Raw genomic sequence first — 22,889 nt, forward strand, 5'->3', positions numbered from 1 at the left:
AGTCCTGCCGCGGGCAGGCACATCTGATCTGGGTTGACTGTCCACTGTTGGAAGTGTTGCCTGTCAGATAAGATGTTCAACTGAAACTCCTTTGGCTTCCTCATATTGGCATGTAGAATCCAAGGCACTTACTTTCAGATGAGTCAGGAATTCCCCCATTGCACTGACATTCAACCATAAACCAGCAACAGATTTAATGTTTATCTGTGTGTTAAAACTGACTGCTATATTTGTTAACAAATACCAAACTTCATATAAGGTAGTCTATAGGTGCTTTATTATAATAGGATGTACAAAGCACTTTATAAATGTAAGTTATTCCTTCAAACCGCGGGAGAATTGACTCGATCTTTCCATTTTGAATGGTTTAAGCTTAGTCCACAAACTTGATTTGATTACTGTCCTGTAATAGCTTCTGGTTTATTTGTTGTGTAATCAACAGATGTTAATAATAATTCATCTGTTATGATTGTATCGGTCTGTGGGCACATTTTGCAGCTTCAGCACACGCACATACCATTCGCTGTGGAGCTAACATCCATATGCTTCGACTGAAATATCTATACAATATGTATTCGAGATTAGCATAGATCTGAACAAGCCATGGTACCATCTGCATGATATTAACTCGTTATTCTGTACAGTGACCGCAACTATCATGAGAGAGCTGTATCATTGCTGTGATACTTGAGGGTATTTCAATATTGAATGACGCACTTCAGTCAGCACCATGATAGCTTATGAGTGGAATATTCCTTCAGGACAGTTGAATAGAACTTTTGTGGGTCTCTTTTGTATCAACCGCAGCAGCATGAAACAGTTTTCTTTAATTATTATTGCTACTCTTTTTGGCTTTCTCCCTGTTCTTTACTCATTCCCCAGGTCATATGGCATTCCGTTGCATAGCAGCAGACAAGTGGGCAGCACAGTGGTTAGCACTGCTGCCTCACAGTGCCAGGGACCCCCAGGTTCAATTCTGGCCTCAGGTGACTATCAGTGCAGAGTTTGCATATTCTTCCCATGTCTGCATGGGTTTCCTCCGGGCGTTCCACTTATTCCCACAGCCCAAAGGTGTGCGGGTTGGATTTGATTGGCTGTGCTAAGTTTCCCCTCGGTGTCAGGAGAGCAAATTTCGTAGTTCCTGGGAACTACTACTGCTGGGAGCAGGATTAGTAGTGTTGGTTACGGTGGTAGGGCCTGGGTGGGTTTGTTGTTTGTGCAGGCTCAGTCTCGTGCAGCCTGGCCTCCTTCAGGGCTGTAGGGATTCTATCAATCTATGATTCTAAGAATTTGAATATTGACACCAAATGGGGCTCAAGGGTCTCTCAACTGTCTTGCCTTTTCATCCCTGCCTCTCCTATTTTCATTTCCAAATCAATTCCCAGTTTTCAGTGACATTAAGAACATATAATACTCCAATACCTGGAGTTCTATTGCTCCAGGGTACACCAGTCCAATATTTGTTTGCCTACTTTGAAGAAAAGTATCTCAAACTCCAAAGGGAGATAAAGGCTGGGATTCTTCAGCCGTTCACACCTCGCCACCGCTGCCAGTGAGGACGGAGTATTTGGGACTCAGCGGGACTGGAAAATCCCGGCAAAGTCAAAGGACCCAGACCAACGCTTTTGCTCTGAGTACGATGGAGGCTTTGGACACAAATCCTTCTCTCTACATCTTTTATACAAATTATGAACAACAGCAGAACCAATGCTGGACCTCGTGGCACTCCACTGGGAATTGGCTGCCGACCAGAGACCCAGCTATGCACTCCATCATACCAATCCAACATTTCCTGATCTACTTTAATACATTCTCATCTACCCCAATATGATTTGGCCTTAAGCAGCAGCCTCTTATAAGTGATGGTGTCCAATGCCGCCTTCAGTTCAAGCAGGTTACATTCTGTTTCTCCTATTTCTGTTTGTTGTTTCCTCAAAGGTCATCTCCCAATTGGAAAACCAGGCTGACTGTCTGATATAAGTTCATAGAACATAGAACATTACAGCGCAGAACAGGCCCTTCGGCCCACGATGTTGCGCCGACCAGTTAAAAAACAATGACCCTCTAACCTAAACCAATCCCTTTTCGTCCATAAACCTATCCACGGATCTCTTAAACGCCCCCAAACTAGGCGCATTTACAACTGCAGCAGGCAGGGCATTCCAATCCCTCACCACCCTCTGGGTAAAGAACCTACCCCTGACATCCGTCCTATAACTACCCCCCCTTAATTTAAAGCCATGCCCCCTCATGCTAGCTTTCTCCATCCGAGGAAAAAGGCTATCACTATCCACCCTATCTAAACCTCTAATCATCTTATATGTTTCAATAAGATCCCCTCTTAGCCGCCTTCTTTCTAGCGAAAACAACCCCAAATCCCTCAGTCTCTCCTCACAGGACCTCCCCTCCATACCAGGCAACATCCTGGTAAACCTCCTCTGCACCCTCCCCATGCTTCTCATGCTTCTCAGGATGCTCTCTGACATTAACCTTCCAAGTACTTACTCACACTTACTCTTTGGGCTGCACGGTAGCACAGTGGTTAGCACTGCAGCCTCATAGCACCAGGGACCGTGGGTGACTGGAGTCTGCATGCTCTCCCTGTGTCTACGTGGGTTTCCTCGGGTGCTCCGGTTTCCTCCCACATTCCAAAAATGTGGGAGTTAGGGTGATTGGCCATGCTAAATTCTCCCGTAGTGTCAGGAGTATGGGGATAGGGCCTGGGTGGGATTGTTGTCAGTGCAGGCTCGATGGGCCAAGTGGCCTCCTCCTGTAGGGATTCACCATCGGAGAGATTCTCTGATTCTATGAATGGAGGTGAGCATCAGGCCTATCACTGAAATTTCATTCTTCGTTCCCACTTCAATGATGGGAACCACATTTGCGATTTGTTCCCCGTCAAAACCATGAAGGGACTGGACAGAGTAGACAGGGAGGAACTGTTCCCACACAAAGAAGAACAGATTTAAAATGATTTGTAAAAGAAGCAAATATGATAGGAAAAAAAACCTTTTCACACGAAGAGTAGTTGGGGTCTGGAATGCTCTGCCTGGAAGTGTGGTGGTGGCAGTTCCAATCGAGGCACTCAAGAGGGCATTAGATGATTGCTTTAGTTGAAGCAATGTGCAGGGGTATGGGGAGAAGGCAGGGGAATGCCACTGAGTCATGTTGCTTGTTTGAAGAGTCACTGTAGACCAAATGGTCGCCTTCTGCACCATATCAATTCTGCAACTCTATTATCACAATTGCCCTTGAACTGAGTGGTTTGCTGGGCCATATCTGAGGGCAGATAAGAATCAATGGCACTGCCAATAGTCTGGGGTCACATGTAGGTCAGACGAGGTTAAGGACAGCAAAATTCCTTCCCTAAAGGACATCAGTGAATCATATGGATTTTGGTGACCATCAGTGATAGTTGTCATGCTCACCGTTGCTGAGACTGGTTTTAAACTCCAGATTTATTTTTAGATTAAATTTAAACGTTAACATTTGGAGACAAAAAGCCAGCTACTGTTGTAGTAATGACCACTAGCCTTGCATGGGCTAGCATGGTGGCACAGTGGTTAGCACTACTGTTTCACACTGCCAGGGACCTGAGTTCGATTCCCGGCTTGGGTCACTGTCTATGCAGAATCTGCACGTTCTCCTGGTGTCTGCATGGGTTTCCTCCAAGTGCTCTGGTTTCCTCCCACAATCCAAAGACAGGCTGGTTAGGTGCATTGGCCACGCTAAATTCTCTCTCAGTGAACCTGAATGCGACGACACAGGGATTTTCACAGTAACTTCATTGCAGTGTTAATGTAAGCCTTCTTGTAACTTATGAATAAACTATAACTTTGCTTTCTGACTGTTGGCCAAAAAAAAAGAAGACCCAAGGCAAGGTGACCATTACTGCAGCATCAGAGATAGATAGATTCTTGATCAATAAGGGGATCAAGGGTTATGGGGAGAAGGCAGGATAATGGGGATGAGAATCATATCAGCCATGATTGAATGGCAGAGCAGACTCAATGGGCCGAACGGCCTAATTCTGCTCCCGTATCTTTTGGTCTTAAGAACCCTAGATGGGAAAGCATAGCTACTGACCTGTTTAAGCCTTCTTGGCTCGATCCCTCTCAAGCTTCTTGGAAGGGGGTGAGCGAAAGAAAACTTCTTTGGATTATCCTCCAAATAAATAAGAAAATGTGAAGAAAGGGAAACTGCCTTTCCATATTATTTCTGATCTAATTCTTCCTTTCTTTGTGCAATAGGGCTACTAGAAAACCATTTAACCAATGCAGAGCCAGAATGCTGTGACGTCAGATGGAACACCTGTGATCTACCCTGGGACAGAGGTTATAATGTATCTACCAAATCCATGGACTCCATGTTGCATCATAAGTCTTCACTGCCTGTCTCAGCAGCATCGCGACTGTGCAACAGCAGACTTAAGCTGTGTGTTTTGGTATTAATTCTTCTACACACTGTGGTGACATTTACTGGTTTTCAGAACAATGGCAGGGTTGGCATGGAGACAGTGAGCGCATTGGACGACAGTTCCGCAAGTGAAGAGTAGAAAAAGATGTCTTCTTACCTTCTTTTTTTTTCAACAGTTCGTACGGGGCCATGGTACCGAGCAGCAAAGAGGCTCAAAGGGTTTTCAGAAGACCAAGCTAAAGAAGAGTTGGGCTGCAGGCAGCCATGCATAACAGTGCGCAGTAAGGCTGAGAAAAAAACACAAACATCTGGCCATGGCAGGTCCAGAAATGCTTATCTGCTCTGACAAGGATAGATGGTTTAAAATGTTACTCTACAGAGTCGGGCTACCGATACACAGAGGGTAAAAATCATTTGGAAAAAGCATAGCTGTCTCTGGGACAGATACTAGAAATAGACAGTTCCTGTAAATTCCATCTGTTCCACACGTAACGACAAAAGGGTTCAGATGTACAAAAGCACTGAACAATTTCATCACAGGATGTTTTCTTTTGCCTTCTCGGTTAATCAAGCTAATCTCTAACACGGTAGTCTTCATTGAGTTCTTTGTGGTGTCTATTCCTACGAACATGACCTAGTCGTCCCAGGGACAGATAGCAATAATCCTGTGCTTGAACCAAGTATGTTTTGCCCGTATCAGAGGGTTGGATAGGTGTCTAAATCCCTGAATAGTTTACTTGCCCAAGTAACCCTGGTATTGTTTTTCCTCACATCAAACCCAGTACTGATCTGTCATCTTAATGTTAAACAACTAGTTAAGATTTGTTACCCATTGTTGTGAGGAACACCAGCAAAGTGACTGTGAGCATCTCAGTTGCAGGATAGGTAGGCACTTACTCTGAAGGGGTATGACTGAAAAGTACGGTAGAGTGAATAGTTAATGTACCCTCCTGCTTACCAATGTATATGCAACGTGCTTCCTCAATTCTCAGCAGGCTACTTGGCATGGATATCATGGCTACCCAACTCAAAATGTATGAACATCTGCTTGATGGCGTAGAAGTTAAACGGGTGATGACGGTAGCCTTGGAGGAAGCTCATAACCTTGTCATGAAAGATATGAGTATTATGAAAAAGAAACAGGGTTGGTAGAGAGAGAAGGTGGGGGAACTATGGTACAATTTAAATTTAAAAATATCATCAGCTGTTTGGGTCCCTTTTATAGTGGCCAAGTCGTAGATACGTGAATCCTATCTACTGCTTGTAAGAACCTAATGCTGACACATGGAACTCTTGCATCGGTACAGGTTAGATGCCTAACCATTACATATGGAGATCTAAGATTCCCATGAGTATGTCTTACAGCATGCATCGCCAGATGCACTGCATAGCAAAAAGCAACTTGGCGGCAGCCTGGTGAAGCATTCAAACACAGATATTCACTTTTGTAAACAAAAATAATCATAGACAATAAGGGCAAAAACTTAAGAAGATTTTATAATAAGACTTTCAGTTAAACTGTCCTTTATAGTCGTGTATTCGATTCTCGAGAACCTAAGAATCCACTCTGCCCTCATCCCCTACCATCACCAATCTCTGAAATTTGAGTGCCAACATTTTAGGAACTTCAATAGATATTTTAATTATTGAGAGGATGGGACAGCCTTTGCCACAGGACACCATCAAAGTTAAAAAAAAGATTAGGAGGGAAGTTAGGAATGTCATGAAACAGTCAACAGTGGGCTAGATTTAGCGTCTTCGGGCCAATAGAATGCCATCATTTGACATCTGTTGACATTGGCAACCGTTACAACAGCCTCAGCCCAGTTTAAGAGTGTGCGGGCTGACGGTAAAAAAAAATTGCACATGAATTGTCGATCTCATTCAACGAGGCCTCAAAGACGTCTGGTGCGGAAAAAGAAATGCTACACTGAGGAATTTGAGGCTGAGAGTTATCACAGAAGTACCTGGTGTGGGGGTACCAGAGGGCTCATTCTGGGTGCCAAACTGGGAAATTCGCTGGAGTTTTACCGCCTCTCCCATCCAGGGCTCATAAAATCCCGCCCCAAGCCAAACGAGAATGCTGTTCTGAGAGCCTTGCCCGCCCCGATTCTGGGGCAGACGATGTGATAAAATTCCCACCATTATCTCTTTTCTCACCTCAAAACAGAGAATTTCATCCAAAAGGAATAATCATTTAATTTCCCTCCCCCCCTGCCCCAACTCAATTTGGTCTCATTTATATTTGAAGGAGTTTATAATAGTGGCCAGGACTGAACGCAGATTAATCACCCATCAAAAACAGATTCCAAGTGAACTCTAGAATTAGAAGTCTTGCCATGCCAGAATAAAAGTAATTGTATTATTTGGAGGTTCAATTTTCACCTTTCTGCAGTCAAAGCCATGAATAAGGTGTGTCAAAGCAGACCAGTTTATATCATCATGTTTAAGATGTAAACCACTTGATTTTTTTTGTGTGTGCCATTAACATTGAAAATGGAAGCAGAGACTGGGACCAGATTCTTAGTAATGATCTCCTGGGTATGGGTTCAGTGATGTGAAGCTATGAGAAATGTTATTACTGTTTCCATAGCATAGAATAAACTCATGTGCCTTGTTTTAGGAGAGGCCTTTCATGCCCTTAAACTGGTGCCTAAATCCCCTCCCCGCCAACGGTGAGTAATAATATATGCATTCAAGTCAGACCCCATTGTACACTCAATTGAACTCCAATCAGACATCTTTTACTCTCAATTTTACCAAAATACCACAAGGGTGGAGAAACTCAGCTTCAGATACAGGGTGTATAATTTAATTTGAGGAACGCCTTTTTTTAATTATGAACATTTGTTCTATCTCCTATTGTTCATCCTGGACCCTTCTTGGAGCCTTGTTTCCTGACTTCATCCCTTCCTATCACCCAACAGTGCCGCCATTTTATTTGTCCCCATTTTGTAACTTCCACCCCATCCCAATAGCAGCTGCTTCTCTGCTTTTTTCCTTTCTTGCTGTTATCCCAGACTTGAGGTCACCCCCTGATCCTGCTCATGCCCCCTCTCTCATACTCTTGACTCCTTATGAGCAGCACCTCCAACTCACGCCCTCCTCTCGTCACCAACCACACACTCCAGCGTGCCCTTTGGGAGTTAACGTCGTCAACACTCTCTGCATCCCAAGTACTTTTTCCTACTTCAATCCCTTCATCTGACATCATCTTTCTCTTGGAAATCCTCAGAATAATCATTCGTTGCTCAACACCAAGTTGTTCCTTGAGATATCTACCCTCCTTAGGGTCCACTGCACTGAGCAATCCTGCATTTTTGGGTGATTTTAACGTCTATTTCAGCACCACTTGACTCTTCTGCCACACTGTTTGCCCGGCATATTTCCCTTCCCTGCTCCAGCCTACATTCACAGCCAATGCTTGTCATTGCTATCATCTAAGACTTCTCTATTCCGAAAGCACTTTGTGTTCTCCAGCCACATCAGATGGTGGTTGAAAATCTCAACCAAGTTGTGTGCTGGATACGCACGAGCCTTTAGACCAGGAAGTCAGACTGGGAGAATGATTGTGATGAGGGCGTAAAGGCTTTGCTTGGGACAATGGCATTTAACAAAATAGAATTGTTTTGTTTTTTCTCTGGGGAGGAACATCACTAGCAAGGCCAGCAATTATTGCGGGCGGCATGGCAGCACAGTGATTAGCACTGCTGCCTCATGTACCAGGGACCTGGGTTCGATTCCCTGCTTGGGTCACTGTCTGAGCGGAGTCTGCACATTCTTCCCGTGACTGCGTGGGTTTCCTCCAGTTTCCTCCCACAGTCCGAAAGACGTGCATTAGCCATGCTAAATTCTCCCTCGGTGTACCCGAACAGGCGCCGGATTGTGGCGACTAGGGAATTTTCACAGTAACTTCATCGCAGTGTTAACGAAAGCCTGCTTTTTGACGCTAATAAATAAACTTTAACCAGAGTTGCCCCTGAAAGTGATGAGCCACCTTGAATTGTTGCAGGGCGTGTGGTTAAGTTATTCCCAGAGCACTGTTAGGTAGGGAGCTCCAGGATCCTGACACCCCGACAATGAAAGCTAAACAAATTAATACGTGTGGAAGTATTGTAGTGAATGGAGGATGATAGAGAAGACAGTTGGAAATTTGACACTGTAGGTGACTTGGAAGGGAGATTTTTTTCTCCCCCCAAGCACAGATTCAGAGGAAAGTGGCTTCAGATGGTGGATTTGGGTGATGAGGGATACGGGGAAATGGCCAGAGATGGGCTTGATAGTGATTGAGGACATTCCCACTCCTTCCATCACACCAAAATGGCCCTCATCATCGTGGCAAATAGCATCATCAAAGAATGTGATCATGGTTCACTATTCGTCTTTGCAATCAAGCAATCTAATACAATCAACTACCCCATCATTGCCCAAGATCTATTTCCAGCTGAGTTGGACTGATGTTAGGAATGAGTTGTTGTCTCAGTGTACAGGCAAACACTTTTCCTGATTCAAACACAAAGTCAAAAACCGGTGTCAGCTTGTTAGAAATTAGACATCACACCAACTCATAGGCAATACCGAAGTTACGTAGGATGGTATTGGTGAAGATTTGTCCATCGAAGGTATCTGGGTTTAATCTACTCCTCCACCCGCCTTCATCGCCCCGGCTCTTCCCCAATCCTGCCCTTCATCATCTCACTTTACTACGAGGAAACTGTTTTCCCCACTGTACAATCAGTTGTTTAGGCCTTTGCAAGATGGGGTCCTGAGTTACAATGACAAGTTGACCTGTATTTAGGGCAAGATGGCGTCATGGTAATAGAACATAGAACATAGAACATTACAGCGCGGAACAGGCCCTTCGGCCCACAATGTTGCGCCAACCAGTCTTATTTTTAAAGAAACATTGACCCACTAATCTAAACCAATCCCTTTTCGTCCATAAACCTATCCACCAATCTCTTAAATGCCCCCAAACTAGGCGCATTTACAACTGCAGCAGGCAGGGCATTCCAGTCCCTCACCACCCTCTGGGTAAAGAACCTGCCCCTGACATCCGTCCTATAACTACCCCCCCTTAATTTAAAGCCATGCCCCCTCGTGCTAGCTTTCTCCATCCGAGGAAACAGGCTATCACCATCCACCCTATCTAAACCCCTAATCATCTTATATGTTTCTATAATGGAGTTTAAGGATGCACTAGGAATAGCTGCTCTGAGGTTAATTCGGCCTCTCATTACCAATTAAACTGATGCCTATCACTCTGTTTGGGCACTGCTTGGGTGGCATGGTGGCACAGTGGTTAGCACTGCTGCCTCACAGCACCAAGGACCTGGGTTCGATTCTTGGCTTGGGTCACTGTCTGTGTTGAGTTTGTATGTTCTCCTCATGTCTGCCTTGGTTTCACCAGGTGCTCCGTTCCCTCCCACAATCTGAAAGACACGTTGGTTGTGTGCATTGGCCGTGCTAAATTCTCCCTTAGTGTACCTGAACAGGCACCAGAGTGTGGTGACTAGAGGACTTTCACAGTAATTTCATTGTGGTGTTAATGTAAGCCCATTTGTGACACTAATAAATAAACATATAAAGTTAATACCCTCTGCGAAAAGTGGCCAACTCAACAAGGGTAAATAAGTCAATTTTCAGGATTTCTTGAACCACTTAAAGCCGTGCTCAGTTTTTACTGTTCATTAGCTGATCGAGGTTGTCTGACTGGACTACCTTTTGAGAGGACTTTTGACACATATCAGGAGACTTTCTAGTATACTTTGTCAAACTGCCTGAGCTCTTCACCTCTAGAGGGTGGGTGCTGTGTTACTGTACCCTACTGGAGACCATATAGGAGTCATTGGGAGAAAGGAGCAGTTGGGCCTGGGATCTTGCCAGGGTGCTCTTTGACCTGGAGTGGGAATGAGAGGGAGACAAGAGGCCTGGCATAGCATCATCAACTGCTGATGAGAAGTGGGACAGGAGGGTGAGAGGGGCTGGAGATGCATGGTGACAGGCCCCAGGTTCTGTCTGGCAATCATGAGGGTGGATTTGCCACCAGTAGCAGCTCCTCAGATACTGAAGCAGTGTTCCTAGACAAGTCCCTGGCTTGGACTGATTTTTGGGAAGTGACATTTGCACAATAGAGAATCTAACCATTTCTCTTTGACATTCGATATCATCACCATTGCTGAATGCACACCTTCAATATCCTGGGGGTTCCCATTTGCCAGGGACTGACCTGAGCCAGACATGTAGGTACTGTGGCTACCAGAGCAGGTTAGAGGCTGGGGATTCTGTGCAGAGTAACTCACTCCCTGATTGCTCAAGACACAAGGCAAAAATCAGGAGTGTGATAGAACACTTTCTTTCCACTTGCCTGGATGAGTGCCATTCCAAGAACACTCACTAAGCCTGACACCATCCAAGACAAAGCAGCTGATTTGATCGATACCCTATTCACCACCGTTAACACTGAATCCCTTCACAACCAGGGCACAGTGCCGGCAATGTGTACCATATACAACACGCATGGGAAAAACTCATCACCTAGAAAGACAAAGGTCAGAGTGTTACACCCATTCAGCCATCCTGCGAATGGAGATTTGGCGGAGTGCTAAATTCTCCGACTTCGCTGCAGCAGGAACGTGGTGTGAATGGCCAGTAAGATCGTGCCCAAAGCAGCAGATGCATGGAAATATAGCCACCTTCAATTTGCCTGGGCGGAATCGTCCGGCTGCGCTTGCCCAAGACCGGAAAACCCCACCCAACGCCAGTGGACATTTGCATGGTCCACCCCGCCAGCTATAATCCCTGTGGAAGGCAGGACAGGAAAATTCTGCCCACCATCCTGAAGCTTTATCACCATTCCTTCACCGTCGCTGAGTCAAAAACCTGGAACTCCCTCCCTAACAGCACTGTAGATGTACCTGGCTCAGATGAACTGCAGCAGACAGCTCACCATTGTCTTTTCAATGGCAATTCATGGTAGTAATAAATCCTGGCCTTGTTAAAAAAGACCAATTCTGATGAATGTATGTCGCTTCCAGCAAACTAAAGTGAGCCTTGTTATCAGATTTCCTGATAAGCTTAAATTGGTTCTTGACGTAGCTATTGGCCAAATCAAGATTATCAAGCAAGTGCTGCCCAATCACAGATTCACATCTATCAGTGGGTGTTCTGTTTTGGATTTTGCAAGCGGGGACTGGTTCAATATGATGTGTCCTCTGTCTGTAACAAACAGCCAAAGGACATAAACATACTGCTCAATTCATTTGGCCATTTATTGGTATGCATGGGCAACACATCTGACATCACACCAGCACTGGAATTCGTACACGACATTGCTCAGTTGTGTAGCAGGCGGTCAAACTCGGAACGTGACTCTGTGCTTGCTCGAAGCAAAATACATTCAAATGCAAACAAAAGGAACATGTCCAAGCCTTGCCCTTTTTTTGAATTATTGGACAGCTTGGGGAGCTGATAGTTTGCCATTGCTTTCGACATGGCTTTGCCTCCACCAATCAGAGTCAACTTGCCAATCAGCACCCTTTTCTCTGGAGTATAAATTGCTGTGATTGGTTGAGATTTGGCACTCCTGCCTCTGTCCTGATGAGTGCGAGCCAAAAAAGCTTCAGTAACATTTCTTTCCTTCCAACAAGATTCAAATAAATATATAAAAGCTGTCTGATGTGTCAGAGGTGCGTGTAGTGTCAGTGAAGGATGCAGTTGAGTCAGTTATCTGAATGTCAGTGTATGGTTAGATGATGGATTGAGTGTGTTCGGGTTGTGATGCAGGTGGGGCAGCTATTGAGAAACATGACTGTAAGAGGAGATCTTACCTTGACCACTCACGTCAAATTGTTGCAGCACTGGAGCCGTGTCCTGGCGGGAGGCTTCCGGCTGTGAGAACTTCTGTGCTTTCCTCCCACATGGGTCACACTCGTTCCTTCCTCATTGGGCACCCTTCCTCCTTCATACCTTCTCCAACAGGACCTCCAGTTCCCTCCTCTGTGAACCCTCTCCCTCAGTCTTCTGATATTTCCTGATGTGTGTGTCAGCCAGTACACTCCACGCCTTCCCTGGGAGTGAGAGGGAAGTCCACACATAGCATTCCAGAAGGAATACTCCAACTCACTATTTGAACGGTGAACGTTCAGGTGTCTGTTTCAGTGTCTCCACCCACGCTTAAATCATGATCATCAGTAATTAAACCCCAACTTGGATGCTAAAACTAGATGTTTAAACAGGCACGGCACTCACTTAACACTTTTTCCAACTTTTTACTCAAACAATGTTTGTAAATTCTGCTGTGGAAAGCCTTTGAAGCTCTTTACCCGTTTTCAGTGAGAGTCCATTTCAAGGTGTTTCTAGGCCTGCAAGATATTATAACCTCAAAGTTAAGACATCAGTGTTTGGGTAGTGAGATGCAAAAAGGGGATGATAAAGCAAATTTAAATGGAAACAATGTGTGTGCCCTGACCCAGACCCAGGCAGCGCACAACGTTTACGCAGACATATTTTCAGCCTTTTTTGCAGTCTTTCAATTTTAGGATTTTGTAACTACAGAGGTAAACTGCAGAGCTACAGGGCAACATGTTGGCACAGGAATTAATACTGCTCCCTCACAGCGCTAGGGAACAGGGTTCGATTCCCTGTTTGGGTCACTGTCTGTGTGTTTGCACATTCTCCTCGTGTCTGTGTGGGTTTTCTCCGGGTGCTCCAGTGTCCTCCCACAGTCTGAAAAATGCGCAGGTTAGGTGGTTTGGCTGTGTTAAGTTCTCCCCCGGTGTACCCAAACAGGTGCCGAAGTGTTGCAACCAGGGGATTTTCACAGTGACTTGCAGTGTTAATGTAAGCCTACTTGTGACACTAATAAATAAACTTTAAAACTCAATCTAAAAATGGAATAGAACATACAAGTCATTATTTTGGGTAAAATCCTTTTTATAACCATTTCTCAGACCTATTCTCTAACATTACCTTGTTTAGTTCCGCACTTACCTATCCAATATTGGCCAGAATTAACAACTTATTCTGTCCCTTCACCATATCTGGACTCCCACCAGAGCCTATTTCTCACTCCTTAATTCTCCTTAGTGACAGGCTACCTCTTAGCAACCTCATCCACAAACATGGGATCTCCTTCCACAGGTAGACTTATGACGCCCAGCTCTCCCTCGCCACCCGCTCACTTGACCTCTTCCATGACCCCTGAGATGTTGGCTGTTTGAACAACACTGAGGGTGGGATTTTACGGACAGTACTCACCCCAGAACCAGAAAATCCTGCCCGAGGTCAGTGAAGCTTTCCATGGTCCACACCCATGGTCCGGGAATCATAGTGGGCAGGATGGAAAAGTTACCCTCCCAAGTCTCAAATAATAATTCTTGTTCACTAGTTCAGAGAAAAACAACAACATGTTTATTTACAGGGAAAGGCTACACCAGGCTCTGGCTGCAGCCAGCTCCCGAGAAGGTTCTGGAACAGAAGCTAAGCTCACCAGGGTGATTTCCCATCCTGCTCCCTGATTGGTTTCCCCAGTTCATGTGATCTTTACTCTGCAATTGCTTCTTAAAAGTACAGTCACCAGAATAGGCGTCAATTTTCTCCAGGTAAATATTCGGAAGGCTGAAGCCATTGTTTTCAACTCCTGCCATAACCTTACCAGTGATTCCACCCCACCTTCTATCCACTGTCTCAGGTGGGAACAAACTGTTCACAATCTCTTATCTCTACTCAGTCCTGAGCTAGGTGGGATTTACCATGCAACCAACCTTGCGTTTCAGGGTGGCAGTAGGTGGCTATCAGCTGACAGCGAGATCTTCTGGTGCCGCCATTGTCAACGGGGTTTCACGTTGCATGCACCCCTCACTGCCGAGAAACCACCGGTGGGGGCGCATCATCAGCAGGACTGGAAGATCCCACCAGCATGAATGGCCAGGAAGTTCCGGCCCATATCCATCACAAAGAACACCCTACTTGAGTTAGACCCGTTTTTGATTTGCAAGGGTTATGACAAGCTGACAGGAAAGTGGAGTTGGGTTAAGGCCACAATGAGATCATCCATGCTTTAACTGAATGGGAAAGCAGGCTTGATAGGCCAAATGGCCACCATCTTCTCCTATTTCTGATCATATAGTGATCAATTTCCACCTACTTAACAACATTGATCACCGTCTCAATCTGAGTTTATCTTAAACCCATATCCGTGTCTTTGTGACCTGTGTACATCATTTTTCCAATGCGCTTCTGTGGGCCTTCGATGCCAGCCTCCCTCTGTCAATTTGATCACATCCCTTTCATCCTGTTTCAAGTCTCACTTGCCTATTATCCACCAAAGCATTTTGGCTTCTGATCCTCCAACACTTCAGAATTAGAACTCAGACAGGCATGTCTCAGTCCGTTCCTAGTCTTGCCCCTCACTCTATCTCCCTACAACCTTATCCTCACCACCACCTCCTTGCCCAGCTCCAAGCACCTCACCCGGACCGTTCTGCTCCTCTCACTTTGGCCTTTTATGCACCTCCCTCCTGCCACGTCACTGTAGGGGGCCATGCCTCTGACTGTGTGAGGCCCTCACTATTAACTCTCCCCTAGATGCATCTACCATTCCACCTCCTTCAGGACCTTTAACAACCAACTTTCAACCTATTTCCAAGGCTAAGCATCTGGTCATCGTTCCTTGTGTTTCCTTCATTGTTCAGCATCGTTTGTCTGTTTTTGGTCACTCCTCCATGAACTGTCTTGACATGTCGAAGGCTCTACTTATAGGCAGGTGGCCGTTGCATACGAAACAAGTCATTATCAAGGATGATTCACTAGAAAGTAGCAAAACAGAATCACTCAGCTCATGAGGCTAAGGTTGCAGCTTCAAGTCCCACTGTTACCTGAATAGGGTCCCTTCAGTTCTGTCAGTTCTCTGTTCTACCACTAGCAGGGGAGAAATTTAAAGTAGCAAAACATTTTTCATGTCTACACAATTGCTGGCCTTCAAATATTTTGCAGATTTTTGGAGAAACGCCATCCATTGACCAATTATTCTCACAAAAGTTTCAACCAGATAAGAGGACCCAAGGGGTTAATCAGCACTTTTTCATCTCTGGGACCTGCGTTCAAATCCAGCTCAGTTTTGGGGCACACTTATTTTCTCTGTTTGCAAAACTTCAAGGATCCTCACTGAATTCAGTTTGAATAGTCTCATTGAAATTCCGAGGATTATAGAGCTATTGGCTGGAATTTTACTGCCTCGCGGAACGGAATTCTCCGTTGGCCTCTGCGGGATGTTACGAGCCTCACCCGAGCAAAGTTGTAAAATGCCGACCATTGAGTCTTCGAGGTTCACAGCATGGAAACAAGCCCTTTGGCCCAACTTGCCCAGTTTTTACCACTAAGCGAGTCCCAGTTGCCTACGTTTGTCCCCATATCCCTCTATATCCATCTTACCCACGTAACTGTCTAAATGCTTTTGCATAGAACATAGAACACTACAGCACAAACAGGCCCTTCGGCCCACAAGTTGCGCCAATCATATCCATACCTACCAGGCCTATCTATAACTCTTAATCCCATTAAATCCCATGTACTCATCTTTTCAAAAGATAAAATTGTACTCACCCCTACTATTGCCTCTGGCAGCTCATTCCAGATGCTCACCACTCTCTGAGTGAAAAAATTGCCCCTGTGGGCCCTTCTGTATCTCTCACCTCTCACCTTAAAACTCCAGTTTTAGACTCCCCTATCTTTGGGAAAACCTTTGGGTTGCAAGGCCACTTTTTTCTTCCCGCTGATTCTTTTCCAGACAGGAGAAATTTGCCATAATTTGACTCTAAATTTTCAACCTCGCTTTGCAGCGACCAAGAAAGGTGGGGAATATAAAGATTTGCACTGGCGCTGCGCTAACGCTGTGGCTAAGGTGCAATGTTGAGGCAGTGCACGGGAACTTTTCCCTTGCATCTAATCACGCCATACCTCGCTCCGAATGCTTGACGGTGGCATCGGTGACAAAAATAGACTGAAGTATTTCTTTCTCAGGCACTGGCAGCCCTCACACTGATGAGCACAAAAATTCACCCAAAGACCAACCAATGTACATGAAACCATGAAAAAAACAAGGGCACATTCATGCAGAAATTGCCAAATATATTGATGGAATGAATGAGAAATCATTTTTGCCATTCTACCTGATTTTATTCCAATGGACAACGTACAGTTTTCGCTCTTCTGGATCTCCCCAGTTTATTTAGTTCCCCCTTATATAGTAACTAACCGTAAACAATACTTCTAAAAATAGAAGCTGCTGGCCCCTCTTGCCCACCCCCCGATCCCCACCTCCAAACAAATCTTAAGAAAATTCCACCTATACACCCACTTGTAACGGTGTTGCGTTACTACCTTGATAACAAATCTTCGGAAAATTCCACCTATACATCCACTCGTAACGGTGTTGCGTTACCACCTTGATAACAGTATACAGATGCGTGTGTAGGTAAAAGGGAAGTATCTGCAGGTCACTTACGCTTCAACATTTTAGACTCTAATCCTTTTTGTGTATCTTCCATGATGGGAAGGTGGGGATGAGAAGTCAGTGATTCTCACTTATTCTCTCCGCGCCAGATCTCCAAAATAATTTCTTCTTAGGTTCTTTTCTACCTCCCCATTTATTAAAACTTCATCCCCCATCATAAGTGTAGTCAGTGAATTCACCGTTCAAAAAAAAATCGATAATGATATTTTCTAAATGTAGCACTTTGTTTTTTCTGTTCTGTTCTAGACAGCTAGAAGATTGTTGTGGGTGGGTGGGTGGGTGGGGTGGGGGGGGTGTTTGGCGTGGAGTTGAGGAAAGGGCAGGGGGATGAAAGGAGCCGGGGGGGGGGGAGGGGAAGCGCACCTCTTACGGTATTGCAGACGCAGACCCTGCCCAATGATGGAACTGAGCCAAAGGGACCAGGAAGTTCCCGGGTGCGATCCCCATCCTGCAGGGGTTGGCGGACGTATCGACCCAGGGAGCTTACCAATGTGATTTATTCCACAGTGTGTGATTTCCAATCCATGGTTTTGTGATTTCATTACTGTAAACGATTGTTTCTGGGATTGAGATGGAATGGTTCTTTAAGGAGTGCGTTCGCAGTTCTGCACCATGTCCAGATATACACAATAAGAATTTCTATTTTCTTCGAGTGTACCATAAATAAAGGCATGTTCAACATGGTTTAAAGTGTTGCTCTCCTTTTCTTTTGTCATGTTCAGGTTTCTGTTGCTGCAGGGTATCGTCTCGTCACAATAACCAGGGGAGATGACATTTATTATTTGGAAAGTGGTGAAGCCCATTGACCCACAAATGGTTTTGTTTGTTTTTTTTATTTGATTTGATGTATTATTGTCATGCATTGTCATTTATTATTTCACATGTACTGGGATACAGTGCAAAGTATTGTTTTTTGCGCGTTGTACAGACAAAGCATTTCAAAGTGTTAGAGTCATAACTAGAATGTAGAGAAAGAACAACTCATGGACATGGCCGTATGCAGCAAAGGTCCATGCGCCTGGACCAAATGCAGCAGTCGGGGAGGATTTCCCTTCCAATTGCAGGGATTTGCTTCCTCCAGAAAATGTATTAATTTTCACTTCCCTGAGTGCACCTGCATGGCAAACTTTATTCAAAAGTCTGATGGCAGCAAGGAAGAAGCTGTACTTGAATTGGTTGGTACGTGACCTCAGGCTTTTGTATCTTTTTCCCGACAGAAGGAGGTGGAAGAGAGAGTGTCTGGGGCGTAGGGGGTCATTGATTATGCTGGCTGCTTTGCAGAGGCAACGGGAAGTATACGCAGAGTTAATGGATGGGAGGCTGGTTTGCATGGTGGATTGGGCTCCATTCACAGCCCTTTGTCGTTTCTTGTGGTCTTAGTCAAAGCAGGAGCGGTGATACATCCAGAAACAATGCTAATCACAACTCAAGTTCCTCTGATAAATTAAGAGGACAAATGACGTCTGCAGTGTGGAGCTGAACAACGGAAAGCAGGAAGAAACCACCTGCAGCTCCTGCAGGTGACCCCGTTCATTGACCTCTGGCTGGGCAGAGACAGAGGTGCAACCATTTTGCCCAGAGTCCCCGGGCTAAGAAAGATCAATCTGAATGTTTATTCCTGATGACTGTGTGGTGACTATTGCTGGAAATCATGTGTGTTAGCTGAGGAAAGCAATGGCATGTGCCTGCGACATCCTGACTCCACCCTGTGGCTAGGCTGCCAACACTTTCTTTGATGAATGGATATTTGCATGAGGGATTTGGAGGACTAGAAAAACACTTCACATTAATTAATGCCCTGAGGAAAGCAGAAAAATTGATGAAGAGAAAATATGTGTGTGTGTCTGTGTGTGTGTGTGTGTGTGTGTGTGTGTTGGCAGGGTTGGGGAGGTTGGGGGTTGGAGTGGGGGGTGGTTGATGTGGACCCATTCTATTCTATCTCTCCTTCCCACTTCTCTCTACCTTTCCTCCTGCCCCTCCCCCAACTCTCTCACTCCACAAAAGTGCAAGTGACTGATGCGTTTGGCAACAGAGGGAGTCATCTATTTAACTGGAGTGAACCCAGTGCTATAACTTTGCCCATCGGTTGGCAAATACAGCAGCAGTGTTCAGAATTGGGAGAAATAAGTCATCGCAAATGGAATAGGAGTTCAGAAAAGGTAAGCCTTTAACTTTTGGTGTTGCAACTTCAAACTGCTGAATTATTTTTACTCATCAACTTAAAATATTGTTGCAGTTAAAAAAAAATCTTTGAAAGAAACTGAGATATCTGACTTTAAATCAGGACAATAAGTTGTGTGTATTGTGACTGACTGTAATCAATTAAAGTTAGGGAACTTGGATATAAAAAATCTTGCTTTCCATTCAAGAAGCAGAAGGAGATGACAAAAACAGTGTTTGAGCAAATCCTGCATCCGTACCATTACCTCTGGACTTCCCTTTCTAATTTTCGATGGCATGATGGTACAATGGTTACACTGGTGCCTCACAGCACCAGGGACCCGGGTTCAATTCCAGAGTACTGACTGTGTGGAGTTTGCACATTCTCCCTGTGTCTGCCTGGGTTTCCTCCACGTGTTCCGGCTTTCTCGTTCGGTCCAAAGATGTGTGGGATAGGTTGATTGGCCATGCTAAGTTGATCCTAGTGTCAGGGGATTAGCAGGGCAAATATGTGGGGTTATGGGGATAGGGCCTGAGTGGGATTGTGGTCGATACAGACGCAGTGTGTCGAATTGTCTCCTTCTGCACTGAAGGGATTCTATGATTCTATCTATATGTTGTCTCCTGATGACATTATCCAAAGGCACAAAGTCAGATTCCACCTTAGACATTGATGATGCCCACCACCAACCCTCTAAAACTTATCCAGTGCCCCTGTCCTGTCAAACTGTATGCCTGACAGTCAGTCCTGAAATAACCAGAATATCCCCGCATTCAAACATTGAGAAGGCTAAAGGTGTTTGACTTCAGCCATAAGTTCTGCTCCCTGGTCATCCCCATTTCTGGCTGTGCCTTAGGCTGAACTCTGGCAACTCACTTGCACTGAAACTAAACTTCTGATTCGAAATCCTTTCAGAAGACTATCTGCAATTGCCTGTATAGTCTTCACTAATGCCTTAACTCACCAGCTGCTGAAACCCTCATTCACGGTTTTGTAACCTCCAGACCCAACAAATCCAATGTTCTAGTTGCTCTAGCAAGGAAAATAGTAGACAGGTGAGGGAAAAAAGTTGTGGTGAAGAAAAGATATATCTTAAGGTTCATTGGATTGCTACTTTTGGTGTACATAAACAGTGCAGTCATTTATCTACCATCATGAGTATTGAATTAAGATGGATAGGCTTGTGCAACGAGCAGTAGATTGCCTGGAAGTGCTTCTTCAGTGAACTGGCAAGAAGCGAAAGCTCTCGGATCTCCTATGGAGTAGGTTTTAGCTTTTGGACTAGAACCAGAACAAAGGAACAGTAAAACTGTATTACTGCTCCACATCTCCATAACATTGATCATAAGATACATGGAACATCTATCCCCAATTGTTGATTTATAGCATTGTCTGTGGGTCTGATCGAGTGCTTACGTGTCCTACATTGCAACAGAGGCTATACTTGGAAAAATACCAATTTGGCTGTAAAACACATCAGCCTGTTCTGACATTATGAAAGATGCAATATAAATGGAAGTTTTCTTTTCACTTTCTGGGGGATGCTAAGTTAATCTTGGACACTGTTGTTTGGAGACTATGCTGAGGATTACCAAGTACTTTAGTCTTGCCTTTCTCCATGAGAACAAATGTTTCAAAGCAGTTTAAATATTTTTAAGAAGCGGGTTGATGGGTTCTTGATAAGAGAGGGGATTAAGGGTTATGGGGAGAGGGCGGGAAAGTGGAACTGAGCCACAACAGATCAGCCATGATCTTATTGAATGGCGGGGCAGGCTCGAAGGGCTAGATGGCCTACTCCTGCTCCTATTTCTTATGTTCTTATGTTCTTATGTTCTTAACCTCATGGAAGATGTGCTACATGTCCAATAAAGGCTCCTTCATAGCTTGAGTTCTTGAAAAGTAACAGAAGTGCTTCCTTCAGCTAATCTTGATGTGGAGATGCTGACGTTGGACTGGGATGAGCACAGTAAGAAGTCTCACAACACCAGGTTAAAGTCCAACAGGTTCATTTGGTATCACAAGCTTTCAGAGCACTGCTTTCAGACCACTCACCTGGTGATGGAGCAGTGCTCTGGAAGCTCATGGTATCAAATAGACCTGTTGGACTTTAACCTAGTGTTGTGAGACTCCTTACTGTATTTAGCTAATCGAGGATCCAATATCTTATTTCATAGAATCTCTACAGTGCAGAAGGAGGCCATTTGGCCCATCAAGCCTGCACGATCCTCTGACAAAGTACCCTACCCCTGTAATCCCAGGTTTTTACCCCACTAATCCTCCTAACCCACACATGCTGGGACACCAAGGGACAATCCAGCATGGCCAATCCACATCTTCGGATTGCAGGAGGAAACCTCAGCACCTAAAGGGCAGCACGGTAGCACAGTGTTTAGCACTGCTGCTTCACAGCTCCAGGGTCCTGGGTTTGATTCCTGGCTCGGGTCACTGTCTGTGTGGAGTTTGCACATTCTCTTCGTGTCTGTGTGGGTCTCCTCCAGGTGCTCCGGTTTCCTCCCACAGTCCAATGATGTGTGGGTTAGGTTGATTGGCCATGCTAAGAAATTGCCCCTTAGTGTCCAGGGATGCGTAGGTTAGAGGGGGTGGTGGGTATAATATGTAGGGATATGGGGGTAGGGCCTGGCTGGGATTGTGGTTGGTGCAGACTTGATGGGCCGAAGGGCCTTTTTCTGCACTGTAGGGTTCAATGACAATCCTAAAGGAGAATCACACAGACATGGGGAGAATGTGCAGATTCCACGCAGACAATGACCTGAGGCTGGAATTGAACCTGGGTCCCTGATGCTTGAGGCAGCCGTGCTCACCACCGTGCCATCACACTGACCATTGTTCTATGGATTTGAGGATAAGAGTCTAAGCCTTTCTGCAGCATCTATTGGCTTACACATCTCTTTGCCAGAGGCCCTTGAATTTAGATTGAGCAGTTAGTGATACATGACATAGTGCCGGGGTATCGGACTGGGCATGTCAGTTGCTCTGTATAGCTTCTGCCACACTGCTGAAGCCAGATGTCATCATAGCTTTTGAAAAAAATCATTCTTTGGGATGTGAGCATCTCTGGCAAGAGCACAACTGATTTATTTTCCATACTTAATTGCCGTTGAGCAGGTGGTAGTGAGCCGTGTGCAATCAAGTGGCCTCCTACACAATTTCTCAGGACGATTAAGAGTAAATCACATTGCTGTAGGTGGGGAGTCACATGGAGGCCAGACCAAATGAGGACAGCAGATGGATCTTTAATAATAACCCAGTTGTTTCATGCTAATGAGCCCAGCAATTTGTTCCACATTTATTCATTAATTGCCATTACATTTCACCCCAGCAGCTGTGGTGAAATTTGTGCTCATGTCTCTGGAACGTTCATCCAGATTTCTGACTTATGAGTAAGTATTACCACTATACTAATATCACCATATATTGGATCTGAGTTGACAGTTACTGGAAGCGATTAACCAGGGCAACTCTGCGGCACAATGGTTAGGATTGCAGCCTCACAGCTCCAGGGACCTGGCTTCAATTCCGGCCTTGGGTGACTGCCTGTGTTGGAGTCTACATGTTCTCCCCATATTGCGTGAGTTTCCTCCGGGTGTTATGGTTTCCTCCCATAGTTCAAAGATGTCCAAGTTAGGTGGATCGACCATGCTTAATTGTCTTTAATTCTCACAAGATGTGGAGTTTCGATGGACTAGCCATGGTAAATGTGTGCGGTTACAGAGCGGAAGAGCAGGCCCGGGTAAGATACTCTGTCATGGAGTAGGTGCAGACTTAGTGGGTTGAATG

General features: G+C 45.1%; 1 protein-coding gene across 1 annotated transcript in view; it reads left to right on the plus strand.

Moving 5' to 3' along the window:
• LOC145342711 (NALCN channel auxiliary factor 2-like) overlaps positions 1-4,555 on the plus strand; it is a 413,750-nt gene extending 409,195 nt beyond the window's left edge. The window contains exon 3 of the mRNA XM_080188270.1: positions 4,251-4,555. Within this exon, the coding sequence (XP_080044396.1) occupies positions 4,251-4,555 (305 nt within the window). The remainder of the gene's footprint in view (positions 1-4,250) is intronic.
• Positions 4,556-22,889: the final 18,334 nt, after the last annotated feature.

The sequence above is a fragment of the Carcharhinus amblyrhynchos genome, chromosome 4 (genome assembly GCF_965287045.1).
Source record: "Carcharhinus amblyrhynchos chromosome 4, sCarAmb.v2.hapA, whole genome shotgun sequence".
Taxonomy (NCBI): Eukaryota; Metazoa; Chordata; class Chondrichthyes; order Carcharhiniformes; family Carcharhinidae; genus Carcharhinus; species Carcharhinus amblyrhynchos.